Raw genomic sequence first — 19,903 nt, 5'->3', positions numbered from 1 at the left:
GTTTGGACTTGGGGGCCTCATTACCTCCATCCTCAAGCTCAGGTCATTCTGGTTCCTGAAATGGGACGTGTCCCTCAAGCCATGGGTGTTATACAATATTTAGTTGTCCTTTGCTTCCAAATTTGTAGCAAGGACTTGAAGGAAAGCACCACATGTAGAGGAACCCTGTTTTTGGACAAGGGAACCACAGCAGGTCTCAGTCTCTGGACTTGAACACAGGGTTGGAAGGGGTGTCACCCTTACAGAGAGAGGAAGTGATCCCAGTATTAAATTCAAGGCTTTATCTTGGAAAAGCAGGGAATTTTTCCACCCCAGTCGTACCAACCCTTTAGCACCAAGAGGAATGGTAAAAGGGAACATTTAAAGGCCAGTCTCTCTCCCCTCAATTAGAGGGAATCAGAGTAAAATAATTTATGGTGTAGTTGCTCTTCTAACACGGAAATTCAGGTTTTTACAGACACACAAAAAACTCCCAAACCAGCTGGGGTTCAGGATGTTTCCTGAAGGCAAAGGCAGCAACCCTTGAGTTGGTGTAAGAGGTAAAAACCCACAACCCTTATTGTTTGTGGGTGTTGGTGAGTGTTTAGGTGTCCTCTGCTTTTATGGGATCTGAGCAGGAATTCACAGGGACAAGTGGAGCCTCAGCACCAGCCACAAAGCACCACTTGTGTCTCTAGTGCAGCTCCACTTCCAGACATGGCCAATCCTTTCCTGCTGGAAAAGAGCTGGAGAACCAGATAACACCCACATCTGCAGTGATTAGCATGGAGCTCATGAATATAAAACACATGCAAATGAAGGCTGCACAGCTGCCTCTCCAGGGGGAGGGCAGTGAAATACTCCTCACCCCCTCCCTGGTTTTCCATAAATCCAGGTCTGGAGGGATTTTAAAATCTGCAGAGGTAGGACAGCCTGGAGGATCAGCAGCTTTGGGTTTGTACCTGGTTTAGGTTGTGATTTATTTCCTACTGTGGTTGCTGAGGGAAGAGGCTGGAAATGCTGCTTGGAGGGGACTTTCCCTGCTCAGTGGATGTGGAGTGGGAAACCTCCTTTGGCTTTTCCGAGGTTTTTAGCTTCTCCTTGGGCTGCAGCAAATGGATTTTTGGCTCAATTTTCCGAGGCTGTGTTATGGTGCTCCCCAGACCTCGTGTAACTGGGTTTGGGGGTTTGTGAAATAAATATTGGTGGTGCTAGAGCATAATCAGTTCTGGCAGTGCTGAGTGCTTAATTGCTGCCTGTTTAATCTAACACACCTCACTCAAGCTCCTCATGCATTGCTTGACTACCCAAAAAATACATTTACTGATATTTTTGTATCCTCAGCCTCTTCTGAGACGTAGCTGTGACCAGTGAACCCCTTGCAGGTGGCTTTAAAGGCCGTTGCCCAAGCACAGTGTTGATATTATTCAAGTGTAATACAAATATTGTGTTACTTTAGCTCTCAGATCCCAGTTTGATTTGATTGTGATGAAGCTGTTTCCATAAATAATGGTGAATTGCTAACTCAGGGAAAGCTCTTGGGGGTTAAATTTGGATTGTTTCCCCAGGAGTTTGCAGTTATTATGGATTAAGTAGGGGTGAGAATCTACCAGAAGTGTATAATAAAACCAACAAAGAGTTAACATTTATATTATATGTATATTATATACTTATATAAATATATGAATGCCATGACTCTTTCCTGTGGGACCCTTTGTCAGAGATGAGCTCAGCTGGTTGGAACATGGAGATAAAACCCCCCAGCTCATGGATTTGATCCCCGTGTGGGCTCTTTGCTTTCAGTGCCCCTTGTTGGTCCCTCCCAACCCAGAATATTCTGTGATCCTGTGCTATTATTGCCACAGCTCCAGGAGTTACCGACTGTGCCTCTCAGCAAGGATAAAATCCTCCTGCTGCCTGTCAAAAGAGATGCCACTCTGGTGCCAGTTTGTGCCAGTCACACTTTTTATCAGCTCTTGAGGGTGTGGACCCTTCTCTTCTTGGAAGTTTTCAGCTGGCACAACCCCTCCGTGCTTTCTGGGTCACTGGCAGTGTCTGATCACGGATAGAATGTGAGGGTGGCTCCCAGGGGCTGCTTTTATACCCATTTTTAATACTTCTCTGTGCCATCAATCCTTTTTGCCCTCTGCATCTCCCCCATACCAGGAGTGGGTTCAATATTCCGTGACATCTGACAGTGCTTCTGCTTTAATTAATGCTGGTTTCTGGCACAGTTTATCCCTGTTGCATCTATTGATGTCAGCATGATAATGTGAATTGATGTTAATTCACCAGCAGCCTCTATAATCTGATCAAATTAACACCAGCCATGTCCTGTGTAGTATCTCCTGGCTGCAGGGCCAGGGATCACACGGTAAATTCAAGCCTTTTTCTCATTCTAATCAGAGAATCCCACACTGGTTTGGGTTGGAAGGGACCTTAAAGCCCATCCAGTGCCACCCCCTGCCCTGGGTAGGGACACCTCCCACCAGCCCAGGTTGCTCCAAGCCTGAACTGCCCTTGATATTCCATCATTCCAGAGGTGGAAAGGAGAAGCCCTTCGAGGGTTTCTCTTTCCTGAGGGAAACAGAAAATCGTTGTCGGACTTCATGGGACATCCTGGAAGATCCCAGCACTTGGTGACTCACTGGGGGCATTCTGAGGTCCAGCTTGGGACTTTTATTTGCCTTTAGAAGGTTTTTTATTGACAATGGAGTCTTCAAAGGCCTGTTCACTGCCTCTGAGTCTTTAAATTCATCAATATTAAAGCAGATTTTCAGAAAGGGCTCTTTTTTTTTTTTTTTCTTCCTGTGGAAATCTTTTTGGGCAATCCCTGGCAGGGCTTAAGCCTTTCAGCTGGGAGCCACTGGGAATAGAAATATATGTTAGAAACAGCCAGTAAGTGCTAATAATCTGCTCACAAGGCATAAAACAAGTGATTAGAGGGAGCTGGGACAATTTCTAGCCTATTTGGAGGGTTGCACAGTTTGCTTATATGGAAAAAAAAGCTTGTAAAATTGGATTTCTAAAGCATTTTTTTGTCTGAACAAACTGAAATGTTGTTCTCTTAATGCCCAACAGAGCCTGAATCACCCAGGATTTTTGATAGGTGTCTTCCAACTGGGATACCTCGGAGGAAAACCTCTCCTGTTGGAGTTCATTCCCTTCAGGGAAGGGGAGATTTTAATGCCTTGGGGGGATTTTCAGAGGTTTCGTTTTCAAGTGGAGCTTTTTTCAAATGGCACATTTTCTTAGTTTCACCTTCAAATTTATGGAAGCTGTATTTATTAATTCCAGTAGCAGATTTTTATAGGGCCACCAAGAGATGGGGGCAGTGGCTGGCCCTTGGTGGTTGCTCTGCAGAACCTGGGAGAGGGTCACGGGAGAAATCTCACATCTTGTGGGACTTAATGAAAGTTTAGCTCGTTTAAAAGGGTGTTAATGAAGCTTTTCAAAGAAAAGAAATAAGAAATTAGGTCTTCCCTGGCGAGTTTTATAAATACACCCCAGGAAGACTCTCCAGAGGTTCCTGATTGGCTGATATTCCATTTCCTTAATGCATTTTATCACTTTCCAGCACCGCACACTTGACCTTGGTACAGTATTTTTAATAAGGTTGATTGAAAGTATTTAGGACATGTCAGAAATAAGTGAAAGGAGAAAAAAAAATGGGAAGAATCAGTCATTAACTGGAATTTATCTGTAATAGCTCAGACCTCAGCACTTCTATCTCCATTTTGAGTTAATTGGGTGTTTTCTGATTACACCATGATTTCAGGTGGGAGAGAAAAATTCTCTTTGTTGGGTATTGTGAGGAGTGGGAGTGGTACCCAAATTTGTTTTTCTTCTGGCCTTTAAAGAGAGGGATTGGCCTACCTGGAGACCTAAAAATGTCTCTGAAAGTCTGACAAAGTGCCACTCAGGAGACGAGCCCAAGAGGCTGAAGGAGGTCAGGAGGCTGCACTGGGGGGACTGGATCCCCAGAACCATCAAGTTTCAAACAAATATGGTGAGATAGTGTTAAATTAAACCATCCAAATGCAGTTTCCCTTTATTTGAAGAACTGTATCAGTATTCTTAAGGGATTAGGTGCAGTAGGAGCTCTGGGAGCTGGTGTTGGAGCAGGACTCCATCAGTTTGGGGATGTAGGAGGGTTAAAACAACCCAAAACATTGGGAAGCATCCCAAATATTTTTAAATTTAAAACAAATTATGACAACCTGAAGCCAAACCAGGGAACAGAGGCTGATGTATGACCTGAAGTTGTTGAGGGCTCATCAGAAGCAAGAGTGTTGGTGAACAGTGGGGTGAACTGGGCTGCAGACCCTAACAAGAAAAACAGATCCATGCAGTTCACCTCTTCAATAATCCCAGAATGTGCCGAGCTGGAAAGGACCCTCCAGGACCATGGAGCCCCATCCCCAGGGTCACCCCGTGAGGGACTCGTGTTCACAGTGGTGTCACGGCGCGCTTTGCAAGAGCTTTAGGAACGTGGGGATCGCTGCCACCTCATTCCACACGGGCTTAAGGAGCTGAAACAAGGTCTCCTGACACACTTTGGGCACGAGCCCACTTGTGTCCAGCCATGGAGCTCTTCAGGACAGCTCCCAAATCCCCTCCTCTTGGATTTCCCCGAGAAACCCCCGCGGTGGCAGCAGCTGTGACCTTTCTCCAGGTGCCCAAGCGTGAGGCCGGAGGAGCTGCAAAATACCAGAGGGCAAAATATAGTAACAGGCTGGGGGGAAGCAGGCCTGTGTCCAGGGAAAAGGTGGAGGCAGGCAGGAGCCATGGAGTATTCCGAGAGCGACGGCGATTCCGCTGACGACGAGCGCGGCTTCTCGGGGAGCAGCGACGACGACGAAGGCCGGGGAGTGTCCGAGTCAGTGCCGGGGTTGGGACTCTCGCTGGTGCCAGGGGGTGGTGGTGGCACTGCTAGTAATTAGTGCATTGTTAATGGCTAATTAATGGCTGGATTTAACACAGTGCCCTTCTAGGAGCTGCTTGTGCGTTCGGTGCTGTGCTCCTAAAGTAACTCCTTGTTGTATTTAGTGCCGTGCACCTGCAGTAATTGCCTGTGGCATTTTAGGCTGTGATTTACTAGGAGTTGCTTTCTCATTTAATTCTGTGTCCTGGTAGTCAGTACTGGTAGTAGTTACTTGTTGCATTTAGTGCCATGCACTTATTAGTAGTAACTTTTGTATTTAATGTAGTAGTTAATTTTGCCTTTAATGCTTACTAGTAGTAAGTTCTGCAATTCGTGCTGTGCACTTGTAGTAATTACTTGTAGTAAATAATATTTGCTTTTGCACTTAATACCCTGTACCTGTAGTAGTGACTTTTGCCTTTAACACTGTGCACTCATAGTAGTTACTTTTGCACTTCACTCTTTGCACTTGTAATAATTACTTGTTGCATTTAATGCCATGCACTCACTAGTAATTACTCTCTCCTTTAATGCTGTGCACTGATAGTAACTAATGGTAGTAATTACTTTTTCATTTGATGCTGTGCACTTGGAGTAGTTACTGGGAGTAATTACTTTTGCCTTTAATGCTGTCCACTTATACTTCTGCATTTAATGCCATGTCCTCACTAGTAATTCCTTTTGTATTTAATACTGTGCACTGGTAGTCAGCAGTGCTAGTAGTAACTCCTGCATTTAATGCTGTGCACTTGTAGTAATTCCGTGTTGCATTTAATCCCACATACTCACTAGTAATTATTTTTGCATTTAATGCCATGCTCTTGTAGTAGTTATTTTACATTTAATGCTGTTCAGTGGTAGTAATTACTCTTACCTTTAATGCTGTGAACCTGTAGTAATTACTTGTTGCATTTAATGTCATGCACTTGCAGCAGTAACTTCTGCACTGAATGCCGTGCAGTTTGAGTAATTACTTGTTGCATTTCATGCCATGTAGTAGCTACTTTTTCATCTCTGGTAGTGATCAGTGGTAGGAATTACTCCTACATTTAGTGCTGTGCACTTGCACTGGTTACTCTTGCACTTGATGCTGAGCACTTGTAGGAATTAGTTGTCTCATTTAATGCCGTGCACCTGCTAGTAATTACTTTTTCATTCAATGCCTTGCACTGGTGGTGTTCATTTTTGCCTCTAATGCCCTGGAATTCTGCTCTTCCAGTGGTCTCCCGTTGCGTTTAATCCCATAAATTAATTCCCTTTTTGAATGTGGGTTGGCAGGTTGTGTGGCTGGAGGGCAGCAGGGGTTGGTTGGTGGAGTGGTGACCCTGGGACTGTTGGGGCCCTGGGCCTGAGGCTGCATGAGGTGTTGGGAGCACTGGGAGGTGTTGGGAGCACTGGGAGGTGTTGGGAGCACTGGGAGGTGTTGGGAGCACTGGGAGGTGTTGGGAGCACTGGGAGGTGTTGGGAGCACTGGGAGGTGTTGGGAGCACTGGGAGGTGTTGGGAGCACTGGGAGGTATTGGGAGCACTGGGAGGTATTGGAGCCTTGGGAGGTGTTGGAATGTTGGAAGCAGTTGGAGCACTGAGAAGTGTTGGAGCACTGGGAGGAGTTGGAACCTTGGGAGGTGTTGGGAGAATTGGGAGGTGTTCGAGCCTTGGGAGGTGTTGGGAGCAGTTGGAGCATTGGGAGTTATTGGAGCACTGGGAGGTGTTGGGAGCCTTGGGAGGTGTTGGGAGCAGTTGGAGCATTGGGAGGTATTGGAGCACTGGGAGGTGTTGGGAGCCTTGGGAGGTGTTGGGAGCCTTGGGAGGTGTTTGGAGCCTTGGGAGGTGTTGGGAGGTATTGGAGCATTGGGAGGAGATGGAGCCTTGGGAGGTGTTGGGAGCCTTGGAATGTTGGGAGCAGTTGGAGCGCTGGAAGGTGTTGGACCACTGGGGGGAGTTGGAACCTCGGGAAGTGTTGGGAGCACTGGAAGGTGTCGAAGCCTTGGGAGCAGCTGGAGCACTGGGAGGTGTTTGAGCATTGGGAGCAGTTGGAGCCTTGGGAGGTGTTGGAGCCTTGGGAGGTGTTGGAATGTTGAGAGCAGTTGGAGCATTGAAAGGAGTTGGAGCCTTAGGAGGTGTTGAAGTCTTGGGAGCTGTTGGCAGCACTGGGAGGTTTGGGGAGGTGTTGGGAGCATGGGGAGGTGTTGGGAGCATGGGGAGGTGTTGGGAGCATGGGGAGGTGTTGGGAGCATGGGGAGGTGTTGGGAGTATTGGGAGGTGTTGGGAGCAGTTGGAGCACTGGGAAGTGTTGGGAGCACCGGGAGGTGTTGAGAGCACTGGGAGGTGTTGGGAGGATTTGGGAGCATTGGGAGGTGCTGGGAGGACTGGGAGGAGTTGGAGCCTTGGGAGGAGTTGGAGCCTTGGGAGGAGTTGGAGCCTTGGGAGGTGTTGGAGCACTGGGAGATGTTGGAGCACTGGGAGGTGTTGGGAGGTCTGAGCTTGGCTTGTGTTTCACCAGAAGGTTCAAGGTTGGTACAGAAGGTGGTACAGGAGGACTTTGGAGGTACCAAAGATCGATTCCATGCTGATTAAAAGGACGTGTCAAGTGCAGAATAGCAAACCCCACAACAGTCCCTTGTGTGTTGGAATCTCCAGTTTCAAGGTTTATTTAAAATGTTTGATGAAGCCACCAATTGTAGTGTATTTTACCCTTCTATAATCATCTAAATATAATATAGTGACCATCATCATGCCTTTAATCCAGAACTGCAAAGGGATAAATTGTCTTTTTGTGACAGAAATTTATCTGAGATAATGGGATAGATATGTTAAGTTTTAACTGGAATTAGGGAACACCCAGAAAGGTTGCATAGTCATTTTAATGGATCAATATCCCAGTGAAAGTTGGCTACAGCAACTTAAGGGGATATTAAATACCATAATTCCTTACCCTCTCTATATTTACCAGAGTTTTAGAAGTTAATAGAGATAATTATCTACTGCTATTCAGCTCCTTCTTTCTACTTGCTATCAATTACCATAATTTCATTTATCAGTGGGGTAAATTAGCACTAATACACACTTAATTTCGGTGCAAATAGACTCAAAGTCAGCATTTGAATATTAATGTTTCTTTCATTTGTGTTTCTGCTTGCTTTGTTTTAAAGGTATTGACATAAAGACATCTCAAAGGCAATTAAAGTTAATTAATGATTACTTTAAAGGGAGAGATGAGTGCACATGCATCACCCTTTTTTACTGCTTTAATACCTCCAGTTTTAAATGAGGACATTTTTACTTCTAACAGCACCTTTAAATCTCATTTTCTGCCTCAGTGGAAATGCACAGTCTAAATGAATTAGGGGTATTTAGAAGGAGAGGTCTCTTTTTGCCTGTGATCCACTTACCCTTCATACCTGGAAAGGTGGGAGTGAACTGGGATGAAATGAATCCTGTGCATTTCTTTCCCCAGCACAGAAAATGCATCTCTTGAACCCTGATGGAACAGCGAATCATCTGGATTAAAACCAATTAAATTGGTGTTTTATTATATGGTAATTTGTAGCTTTTACCTGTGTGGGCAATGAAAACATCAGGGCAAAGCTGTGCCTCCCAGAAATGTATTTTTCTGAAGGGCTTGAAGGATCCCAGATGTCTGGAAATCAAAAGATTGTCATGGAAATAATGCAACTGGCTCAAGAAATGTGTTTTTCCTTGCAGGGAGGACGTCAGAACAGCCAACGTCATTGCAGCTGAAGCGGTGACGTGTCTGGTCATAGACAGAGAGTAAGTACATCCCTCCCCTGCCTTGGGCTTTGCCTCCAATTTGCACCTTTTCCAGAGCTTTGGAGAGCCTTTGATGGTTTTCTCCAGAGAGGCCATTTAATTTTGAGTGATGCAGTCCCAGCGTGTCTTGATACTTCAAGGGGGATATCTCCAATATTCCAGATATTCAGAGGGAAGGCGCCTCTGAATCAGCTCAGTAGTGGCAAACGCTGACAATGAAGAAGTGCAGACACAAAATGGAAATAACTGGGGAATGGAATTCCTGTGGAAACGCAGCTGGTGCAGTGGAACACAGCTTGAGTTCATCCCAGCAAATGTTAGAGCAAGATGATGGGGTGGGGAGTCCTTGGGTGAAGGACACAGCCCTGCTTGGAGCTCTGCAGCTCCAAGGACACAGAGGAGATGAGAAGAGTAAAATAATATCTTGTCTAGGGAGCTTGAGGGAATTAGGGGGGGTTATTCCAGAAAAAACATGCCTGGATGATCCAGTGCTGCAAATTCAACTGCTCCTACAGCTGTTGGGAATGGGATTAAAAGCAATGAGCATGACACAGAAATTAATTCAGTGTGCCTCCTGTGGTGGTTTTCCAGTTGTAAGGGCAGTGAAGTGTTGGTATAAACCATCAAAAGGGAATGTGGTGTTGATCTGTGAAAGCAAGAGAGAGGCAAATAGAATGAATAGGGATTGACTTCCCCAGGGCAGGAACCCAACAGGACCTGCAGGAGGGAGTCAAAACCCTGGGGAAAACAGGAAAACTTGGCCACTCTTTGAAAGGAAAATAAATCCGCTGGATTTTTGAAATGTGTAGGACCTCCCTGTGTGCTGGGAGCTTTCAGAGGGGTGTGGGACAGCACTGAGGGTCAAGGGAGGGGATTGTCCTGCTCTGGTCTGCACTGGGGCACCTCACCTCGAGTCCTGGGGGCAGTTTGGGCACCAGAATATAGGAAAGATCTAAAGCTGTTGGAGAGCATCCAAAGGAGGGACACAGGGATGGGGAAGGGCCTGGAAGGGAAGCCCTGGGAGGAGCAGCTGAGAGCACTTGGTGTGTTCAGCTGGAGGAGACTGAGGGCAGAGCTCACCGGGGGCTGCAGCTCCTCCCGAGGGGCAGCTCCATCTCTGCTCTGTGACCAGGGACAGGATCCAGGGAATGGCTGGAGCTGTGTCAGGGCAGGGTCAGGTTGGATCTCGGGCAAAAGTTCTTCCCCCAGAGGGTGGTTGGCACTGACCAGGCTCCCCAGGGCAGTGGGCACAGCCCCAAGGCTGCCAGAGCTCCAGGAGGGTTTGACAACACCCTCAGGGACAGGGTGGGATTGTTGGGGTGTCTGGGCAGGGCCAGGAGTTGGACTGGATGATCCCTGTGTGTCCCTTCCAGCTCTGGATATTCTGTGATTCTATGAAATATCACAAAGGGTTGCTTTGTCCCTGTGTTCCCTGGGCACACAGTGTTGGTGCAGGACATGTTGATGCTGTCAGAGGTCAGAAGAGACCTCTGGAGCCCTTCCTGTCTTCTGGTGAGACACAATTCCCTGCTCAAGTACCTCAGAGGGTTTGACACAAGTGCTTTGTACCCAGTTGTCTCACACTCCTCCATTTCTAGAAATCTGGTGTTCTGCAAAGGTTGAGTTTGGGAATAATACCTCAGAAATCCTGATCCTTCTGATGTGTTAATTTATTATGGATTAAAAAGAAATATGGTCTCTCCATTGAGCACAGGTGGGGAACACCGGGGAGGTTCTTTCACGTACACAACCAAGGGAACCTGGTGGATCAAACACCCCCTTCTTGTTTTTTGGGGCAAAGAGAAGAAGAATAATTTTTCATTAGATTACTTAGCAAGAGACTCTTTTAAGAGTTTTTATATTGTTAGTAATTAGATAATTTAGCAAGCATTAATTCAGAAAAATACAAAGCAACAAGTACTTTGTGCCCCTTTTTTTTTCACCACTTTTGCAACAGTGTATTTTTGCTTTGCACTGTAAGCATTTAAAAAAACCCCATAACTAATAATTGCAGAGTCACTCATTCCTGATCATGTTACAAAGAGTTTTTTTACTTGTCTCCTGTGCCTTCTCCTCAGTGTATAATGCCCTTGGAATAGTGAGGAAGCACAAGTGAAATTCAACCTGATGAAGCTGTAGTTAATCTACACCAGAGATTCTAGTAACACTCTGCAATTAGTAGCAGAGTATTTATAAGAATCTTATTTATAGTGCAAGAAAATTGATGCTATTTATAGCACCCTTTATCATTCAGGGAAGGTTGTCCTGTGTCCTGCCCAGTGCTGAATTTCTTGTCAGAGTTTTTCTCTTGGGCTGTTCTTTTGTAGGCATGGGAATAACCATAGGAGCAAATTTTAATGTGGAGAAAAAATGGGAAATTCTGTTGATGAGGGGAAAATAGCATTTCTTTCTATCCAGATGCACCAAGTATCACCCAGTTTGGGTTGTTGTGGTCATGGGAGATGCTCACGCTGAGGGGTGATGTGTCATTAAGGCTGTCAAATATTTTCTGTTCCAAGCCAAGCTCTTTGCTTAATCAAATGTAACTACTGACAGCAATTTTCATGCTCTGTGGGTGTCCTGCTCTGAAATGTCTCAGCAACAGTGATGTTGCCGTTTCAAAACACAAATGATGGGAAAATACCATTTCCTTCCTAAGAAACTGGAGTGTTTCAGTCTCACTGGCCGGGGTTCATGTTACCCACCAGCATCACCTTGGCAGCAAGGGAAGCTCTTCCAAATTCCTTGTAAAAGTCTTCCCAAGACATCCAAAATTCCAGCTCGTGCAGAGAGTCACACCTTGGTGTCACAGCAAGTTGTTCCTAAGAGAGACATGAGGCTGGTCTCTGGATCTGGGAATTTTATGAGCAATTTTAGGGCTGGTTTAGTGGCTGGAGAGTTTGTATTTTGAGAGTAAATAGTGTGGGAAAGTTTCTTCCTAGGGATGAGCCAGGCTGCCAGGAGATGGGACACTGCTTGAGCATGGAAAGAGGAAATGTTTCCTCTAAAAAGCATCTCTGAAATTTAAAATAGGTCTAAAATGGTTCCAGGGGTGAAGCAGTGGGAGATGGAAGTACCAGGAGGAAAGTGAAATAGTCTTTAATTACCAGACTCTCACCATGTTGGTGCTGCCTCGCTTTTTAATTTCCTTGTGAAACAAGAGGGCTGTTACAGCCACAAAAACACCCCAAAGATGCCCAGAAAAGCAGTGGAGTGATTTCTTGCAAATCTGGGCAGACATGCCTTGAAAGAGTGGATTTCCAACTTCTTTTCTGGGGTAGAAACCAGCAGAATTGAGATCTGACAAATAAAACAGCCTGCAATGAGAAAGCATTTGATGAGTCCCATGGAATTAAGCTCCTTTGTTCCCACCTGTCTTTGTCCTGGCTGCCCCATCCCTGGAAGTGTCCAAGGCCAGGTTGGAGCACCCGGGGCTAGGGAAGGTGTCCCTGCCCATGGCAGGGGTTGGAACAAGCTGCTCTTTTATGGTCCCTTCCAACCCAGACCATTCTGGGATTCTGCAATTCCCACTGGGCTCATTTTGGTCACCCAAGGAAGACTGACAGCAAACAGAACATTTGCTACAGCATTTGAGAGAACTTTAGGAGCTGAAATCATTCCAGAAACCCCTCAAAAAACCCTAGTGTAGTCCTACTTTAGTCAGGTGCATTCGAAAGAAAGAACTGAATAATCAGAAAGCAAAACTTCCAGGGAATTTCGTGTTATAATCAAAAGTTTCACCATGGAAGAGTAGGTTCCTTAATCCAGTAGGGAAAATAAAAGGAGATGGTGCCAAGGCTGATGGACTGAGGATGACAGCTCTGCTAAGGGACCCTGGTGTCCTCTCCATGCTCAGGCTTTCCAGTGAGACCAGGTGGATGTAGCCAGGCTGTGTGGAGGGAGGATGTTCTTCCTGCCAGCCGTGGAGCACAGACCCAACTAGGGGCTCATGGAATTGCCTTGGGAAGTTCAGCCAAATCCACACAGTGTTCATGGGAATTGTCAAAAAAATCGGACAAACCACTTGAAGGAATTTGGAGAAGCCTTTGGATACTTGGGGAGCCAGATGAAAAAAACATTTTCTCCCTATCTGGGTAAACATATTAATATTTTAGAACAGCTGTCAGATGTCTTTTATTCATTTTTAATTCCTTATTTTTATTTTTATTTTTTTACATTTCCTGGACTTTCAGTGTTTAGGGCTTGCCTTTGACCCTACATGAGCTAAAATCAAGCCTGTTGCTAATGAAGTATTTCCTATTGTGCCACTGCAGTAATTCATCCTCTGGGAAGAAACTAATCCTGGGAGATGCCTGAGGATGTTGCCTCCAAATTGTTTCAAGCTTGGCCTTGTCTTGGCTCATCTTGGTGAATGTTTGGGCTCCCTGGAGGGGTTGTTAGTTTTGTTGCAGAAGCAGAGTTGGGCTGACTGGGAGAAAGTTGACAGTGCCCATCTGCTGGATTTGATGAATTGCTCCTCTAGGAAATTGTCTATAAAAGACCTCCCGATAAAAATTTTGGAGACACACCTTGAGCATCTGTTGTGTAAATCAGAATAAAGGCACACAGACACACTTCACTTGCAGCTCCTTTGTGGGGAGAGAAAACGGGAGGAAAAGGTTCCAAATTCATTCCCAACATTTGGATCATCACTGACACTCTGAGAAGTTGGTGCAACTTAATCCTTCTTTTTTATTTTCACACCCACTTCTTGAAACTCAGAAAGTCTTCGAAAACATTCAGAGCTCCTCCTGAACTGTAAGAATATTTATACTTAAGTTGATTCAGGTTCATCTTTTATTTATATGTGATTTTTTTTCCCCCTCTCCATAATTTATTTATGTTGCTAACAATGTTTTCTGGGGCTCTGAGATTTACCAAGTGTCAACATCGTGGGTGCTGGGAGAACAAAATTGCCTCATGCAAATCTGATGGATCAGAGCCAGTAAAACTCAAGGCACAGAGCGCTGCAAAAGTGCCTGATATTTGCAGATATTTAATGCTAAATGCTGTTTTTCCAACTTGTTGTCTCCTTCAGTTACACATATCAAGATGATACACTTCTTTTTTTTTTTTTTTTTAAGGCAGCATTTCAAATATTTCAGCTATTTTGGGATTTTTCCGCTTTGCATTTTGTAGGTTTGTTTGGTTTTAAAAGCCTTTTTGTCAGGGATAGCTCTGAGGTGTCAGGAAAGGTTCCTGGATTGACCCTCTTGGCAATGGAGTCTGGAGAAAAATGAAGTAAAAAAAAGTGTTATCTGAGCGTGACTGACCCTCCACAAGCTGAGCCAGACTCTTCCACTGGGGATTTTAGGTTTTGCTGCTTTAGTGTTTCTCCCAGTTGGAGCGAAGTTTATCCATGGAGAAAATTGGTTGTGAGGAGAGAATAGAAAAAAAAAATGAAGAGAAAAAGCTGTGAGGGGGGAAAAAAAAAAGGAGCAGTTTTTTGATTGACTCCTTGGGGAGGTTGTGACTGAGCTGACACTTCAACAGCAATAACAGAGTGAGCTTCAACGCCTTGCCCAGTCCTAAGTCTTGCTTAACATTTTTAGTAAAAACTTAAGGTTATTAGACAAACTTGTTACTCCTTACAGTGACTTTTTCTTCTGTGTTTCACTAGAGGAAGATTTATTTGCACTGCCAATAAAAAAAAAGAAAAATGGGGTGTTTAACCCTGCCACATTTTCCGAAGCAAACCAAGCCCAAATTACATTTTAAGCCCTAGATCATCTCTTATGGTGATCCAGGAGGATTATGTTAATTAATTGTCTGAATATCTGGTTTTTAATTGAGCATTAACATCCACATCTTCCTTTGCTTTCACTGTTGCCTTGCAAGGGTGGCTTCAACCTCTGGCACATCTCTGGCACAAGGAAAAGAAACCTTGAGGTGTTGGATGAGCTGAGTTGTTCATATTTTCACTGCTGGGCAAGGGGAATTTGGGGTTGAAAAGATGCTCTGGTGATTCACACATCTTAATATTAAAAATATTCATATTAATAGTAATAAGCCTTGTTAAAAACACCCAACACAACTTCCCTGCAAGAGCAAAGGGGGCTTTGCCTTCTCTTCCTCAGTAATGAATTCCCGTTGCTTTCCTGGGCGCCACAGAAAGGATTTCCTCGATTATGTCATTTAAAAGGTAACTATTAAACAAAGTGGAAAGCTGAGGGGATTTTTCCTGAGTTACAGGAAGCAGAAAATCCCAGAATGGGTCAGGTTGGAAGGGCCCACAGCAGGGTATCTGGTCCCACCTCCCTGCTCCAGCAGGGCCATCCCAGAGCACATGGCACAGGAGTGTGAGGGGGAATTACTCAGGAAAGGTCCCTTTGCAGCAGCTCTAGATCCAAATCACTGTAAATCCCTCTCCCAACCATCATCTCTTGCCTCCTATGGGTAAAATGTGGCTTTTTCCAGCTGCTGTTGTTAAAGCAAGATAATTTACCCCCCTCTGGTTCTCCTGGAAGTCCTGTCCCTGTTCCCTGCGTGCACACGGAGTACCTTCCATGGGATCAACCGTCTCCTGGTGCAGCAGGACACTTAAGTACCCACTTAAGCCTGTCAACAGGTTTAATCTCCCTGGGCACAACATGGCTGGGACAGCTCCATGAAGGGAACACGAAGCCATCCTGGCTGACCTCATGTCCCACAGGATTTTGCCTTTCCCAGCTGCTCCTGGCTCAGCCTGCCCTGGATTTCCCTCACCTGCTCAACAGCATCAATTCTCTTTCATCCTGCAGCTCCTCACTGCAAATATTTCCATATTAAATATTATTCCTAAATTCAAAAATGTGGCCCTAAATGGTCATTTAATTTTTTTTTTCATTTTTTCCAGCTTTTCAGTTAATTTTTTTCGACTTAACAGCCATTTCTGCTCTTCAGCTCTGTGTTTGCTGCCTCAGGGGTGTGAGGAACATAAGGCTGGAGGGACTGCAGGGTTTTCCTTTGTGAGGCCATGACCTTAAGGCACAGCTTAGTCAAGAGGCTGTAGTTTGCAGCAGTTCATCCTTTCAAATTAGCCTGGCTCTTTTCTCCTTTGGCAAGGGCTGCTTTCTTCCTTGGAAAAAAGGAAAACTGGTGTGTGACAGACAGGCTGGGAATATTGGAAATTTATAGTAGGGAATGAGCTTTTCACCTGGAGTAGTTTTATTCTAGGTATCCATTGATATTAGTTGTTAGAATTATTAAAAATAATTAATTTCTAGTTTTTTATTTGCCTGGGGCACTGTTTGGTATCACCACCAAAGATATAACAGTCAGATTTTTTAGAATCATGGAATCACACACTGGCTTGGGTTGGAAAGGACCTCAAAGCTGGTCTCATTCCACCCCTGTCACAGGCAGGGACACCTTTCACCAGCCCAGGTTGTCCAGCCTGGCCTTGGACACTTCCAGGGATCCAGGGGCAGCCACAGCTTCTCTGGGCAACCTGGGCCAGGGCCTCCCCACTCTCCCAGGGAACAATTCCTTCCCAATATTCCCAAACCTAAATTTCCCCTCTTTCAGTTTGAACCCTTTGATGTGTTTTTGGGGGAGTGTTTCTCTTAAAGATGAGACAGAGGCAGAAATAAAGATTCTCCCTCACTTTGGAAGCAGAGGGATTTCTGGGGATTCTGGTGGGAGGACGGGGATCGGGGCTGAGGTGCCACCACCAGGCACATCCACACGCTCGCTCTGGAACTGCTCCTGGGGGGTGGAAAACCTCCAGCAGTCATTTCAGGGGACTGGAAAAATAAGTTTGGATCTTCTTGGCCTTTGTTATTGCATCTCCAGCATTTCTGAGGCCACGTTTCCCAGCCCTGGCCCTGGTTGGGTTGGTCGTGGGCATCGAGATACAGCCCCTGGTTGCTGCCAAAGAGCCACAGTGGCTTTTGTGGCTCTCGAATGGACACTTCAGACATGGGGTAGTGGCAGTGCTGGGTTAGTGGTTGGACTTGCTGATCCCAAAATCCTTTCCAGACTTAAGGATTCTACAGTTCTTCCCCTAAAAGTGCCCCTTTGTTTTTACAGCTCCTTCAAGCATCTCATCGGTGGCCTGGATGACGTTTCCAACAAAGCCTATGAAGATGCAGAAGCAAAAGCAAAGTAAGTGCCTGCTCCCTGTGTTCAGCAGAAAATCTTAAAACTCATTTTTATTGATGGTACATCACTGTAATTGAAAAAAAACCCTCCTTTTTGTCCACACAATAGTGTAAAACTGCTTAAAAAGGAGAGAATTACTGTGAATGTGGAGGTGAGTGTCCAAAGCCAGGTGGCCCCAAGGTCCTTCTTAATCCCAGCATTTGAGTCCTCAGAAGTGTTGGGATCTTCCAAAAAATTCTCTTGAGCTCTTGTAAGGTGAGAAACTCCGGCTCTTGGGATTGCAGTGCAGGAAATGGTTGTTGAGAACGATGGGTTTCTTCAGAGAGCTCTGCCCTTCCTCAGATACCTTCACAGAGTCTAAAGGTGGTTTGAGGCCAAGGGTGAGAAATGGGGGCTGGAGTGTATTGTGAGTTTAAAATATTGTTTAAGAAACCAATTTTCATTCATCGTTGATCTACGGTTGGATTTTAATCTGGAAGCTTCGTGATGTCTGAACTCTGATTCCCTCCCAATGATCAAGCCTTGGAAGAGGAATTAGAAGAGAGTTCTGATTAGAGAGATGCTGAACATGAGCCAGATATGATTCAAAGGCAAGAGTTGCTAAAAAGGAAATTAAATCTGCTCTGTACAACATTTCTTTGCTTTTCCTCCTGTCCAATTATTGGCTTTTATTGGGATTTTTTAAGGAAGGGAGAGTGTGACTGTTCATCAGTGATCTGCAGCTGCCTGAATTTAAGACTGCTCTTAAGTTCTACACAGTAACTTCTCATTAAACCAGAGAGGGTTGTAATAGTCTGTACCAAAGGTACTCCTATGGAGAGAAAGTGAGAAGCCCTAATTGATTGAAAATGCCTCTCTGTTCCTTTCAGAAACTAAATATCCATCTCAAGAAACTGAGTTTCTTGAGCAAAACCTGCTAATTCTGCAAAATACCCACAAGCTTATTTTTTATCATCTTTGAGTGATGTTTGAAATGCATTTTTAATGATATTAAATGTATTTTAAGGTGCTAGAATGCAGGGTTGCAGTTTAGTTTGCAATAGGATTTCCCTGCCCCGATCAAATGTGTAAGATTTCCTCTTAAAAAGAAGTTCTGTTAAAAAAGGTTAAATTCCCTAAAACTCCTTTATCAATTTCCTTCCTCTGCCATCCCAAAAAACAGGGATTTTGGGCCCAGAACGCCAAGTCAAATGGACATGGTGCTATAGCAGCAGATAACTGGCTCTTAGATATTACTGATAAATATATATTATTATGTGTATTTTTATATATAGCTGAAATCATGGCATTTTAATGCCAGGAGCAGCTTCTACAGAGCATTTTACAAAGGGCTGGAAAATCAACTTTAGCAGCTTCAGGGAGATGGTCCCAAGTATTCCAGGCACGTGCTGTTATCCTTTGATATTATTTTTTGAGTGTTGCTATTTGGGTTTGATTGATTTCCATCAGAAGCGAAGGGAAGAAAACCTTGGCAGTGAAGCTGGGGATTTTAAGCTCTTTTATTAATTATCACGGAGTTATTTGCTATCCCAGGAATGCTGGGGGTGCAGATTGTATGGGAGGTTTTTTGAGGATTGTTTTGTGAGTTTTTAGGGATCACTTTGTGTCAGGATCCCCTGTGTACTGGGGGGACCCTGCAGCTGAGGACCTATTTTGAATAAACTCTTCATCTGGGGAACCCCTGGGCTGACCTTCACATCTCTGAGCTTTTATCTTTATTTCTTTCCTTCTAATGCCAAGTATTTCATCCCAATGCAAGGGCAAAGCCAAGGGTTCCTGGTGATGATGGAATAGATTAATTTTGATACAGCTTTTCTTAAAAGCCAGAGGCCTTTACTTGAGTCCTGTCACTCCAGGTAGGTGACAGTGGCATTATTGCCCTTCACATGTTGACATTTTGCCTTGGACAAAGCTGAAGGGACCAGTGTTTGCTGCCTGGAGAAACATCAAAGCAAGGAATGCTCTTGAAAAATGTGGCATTTACTAATAAAATACCGTTTTCACCTTTGCTGGGCTCCTTGGAAGCAAGCCATGCCTGCAAAAAGATGGATAGAAGAGGGAAAAATGGCAAAGTTACTTGGAGAGTGACAATAAGAGGGCTTGTGAGCCATTCCAGGAAGTTTGGTCGTTCAGGAGTTAAGGAGAAAAGTCTCCTTGGCAGAAACTTTAACCTGGATTCCTTTTCAAGCAGCTGTTAATCAGCTCCAGCTAATTGTCCTTCAAGAGCTTCTTTTTTCCAAGGGGGAGTTTGTGGTAGGGAAGGACTTGGCCAGTGAAGCGTGTTCGGCTTTGGGGGGGTTTTACACCAATCTCACGGGTTTGTCCCTCTTTTTGCACCCTTGTAGCTCCTGTCTCCTGGTCAGAGCTCATGTGCTGGGGGGCAGAAGGCCTTGGGATGGGTAGGAATTTTCTGTGTCCCCTGTGGATGAAGTGGATCAGGATGATCAAGGCCAGGTTGAACAGGACTGATCTCGGGGAAGGTGTCCCTGCCCATGGCAAGTGGGTTGGAACTAAATGATCTTTAAGGTGCCTCCCAACCCAACCCATCCCATGACTGTAAATACCTACCAAATTGGTGGCACTGGGGGGGTTTTGCCTCTTTCCACGCTGGAATGTGCCCCTGGGGTCACAGAGCTGCTAGGACATGGCTGAGGGGATGTCAGGCAGAAGCTCCAGGCTTAGAAGCTCTTTCCATGTGTCCATCAGTCCTCCATGGCTAAAAGAGTTGAACTGTTTATTGAGTTTATCTCTTGGTGACCTGGTGTCTTCCCAGCTAAGCCTTGAGGAATGGTCAGGGTGCTCCTGGGACCTGGGGAATGTTCTGTGGACCACTGAGCTACCTCTTCCCACCCTTGGACATGGTTTGAAGGGAGAGCAAACTCTGCTCAGCTCCTGAAGGCAGAGAAAATGCTGATCAAAAAGAGTTGAGCTGAGCAGAGGGGCTTCCTGCCCCACTCACTGGGGAGTCCCAGAGGGACCAGGGCTGGGAGGGTTGTAGTCCTGTCTTTGTCCTGCATGGATGGTGTCTCCCTGTTCTGCATGGACACTTTGGATTGTGTCCTAGATCCCTGGCTCTTGGCTTGCACAGGCACCTGGAATGCCCAGCTCCAGTGGGAAGGGGACCAGGAGTCCCTGCCAAGCCAGTCTG

The 19,903-nt window shown here is 45.3% G+C and overlaps 1 protein-coding gene across 6 annotated transcripts in view; it reads left to right on the top strand.

Moving 5' to 3' along the window:
- Positions 1 to 19,903, top strand: part of PRKG1 (protein kinase cGMP-dependent 1) — a 393,869-nt gene that overhangs the window by 316,456 nt on the left and 57,510 nt on the right. For all 6 annotated transcript variants that reach the window (XM_032695058.1, XM_032695062.1, XM_032695057.1 and 3 more), the window contains 2 exons: positions 8,608 to 8,673; positions 16,684 to 16,758. In XM_032695058.1, coding sequence (XP_032550949.1) covers positions 8,608 to 8,673; positions 16,684 to 16,758 — 141 coding nt within the window. The remainder of the gene's footprint in view (positions 1 to 8,607; positions 8,674 to 16,683; positions 16,759 to 19,903) is intronic.

The sequence above is a fragment of the Chiroxiphia lanceolata genome, chromosome 8 (genome assembly GCF_009829145.1).
Source record: "Chiroxiphia lanceolata isolate bChiLan1 chromosome 8, bChiLan1.pri, whole genome shotgun sequence".
In the NCBI taxonomy this organism is placed as follows: domain Eukaryota; kingdom Metazoa; phylum Chordata; class Aves; order Passeriformes; family Pipridae; genus Chiroxiphia; species Chiroxiphia lanceolata.
The sequence above is the reverse complement of the archived record's forward strand: the minus strand, read 5'-3'. Positions and strand labels throughout refer to the sequence as shown.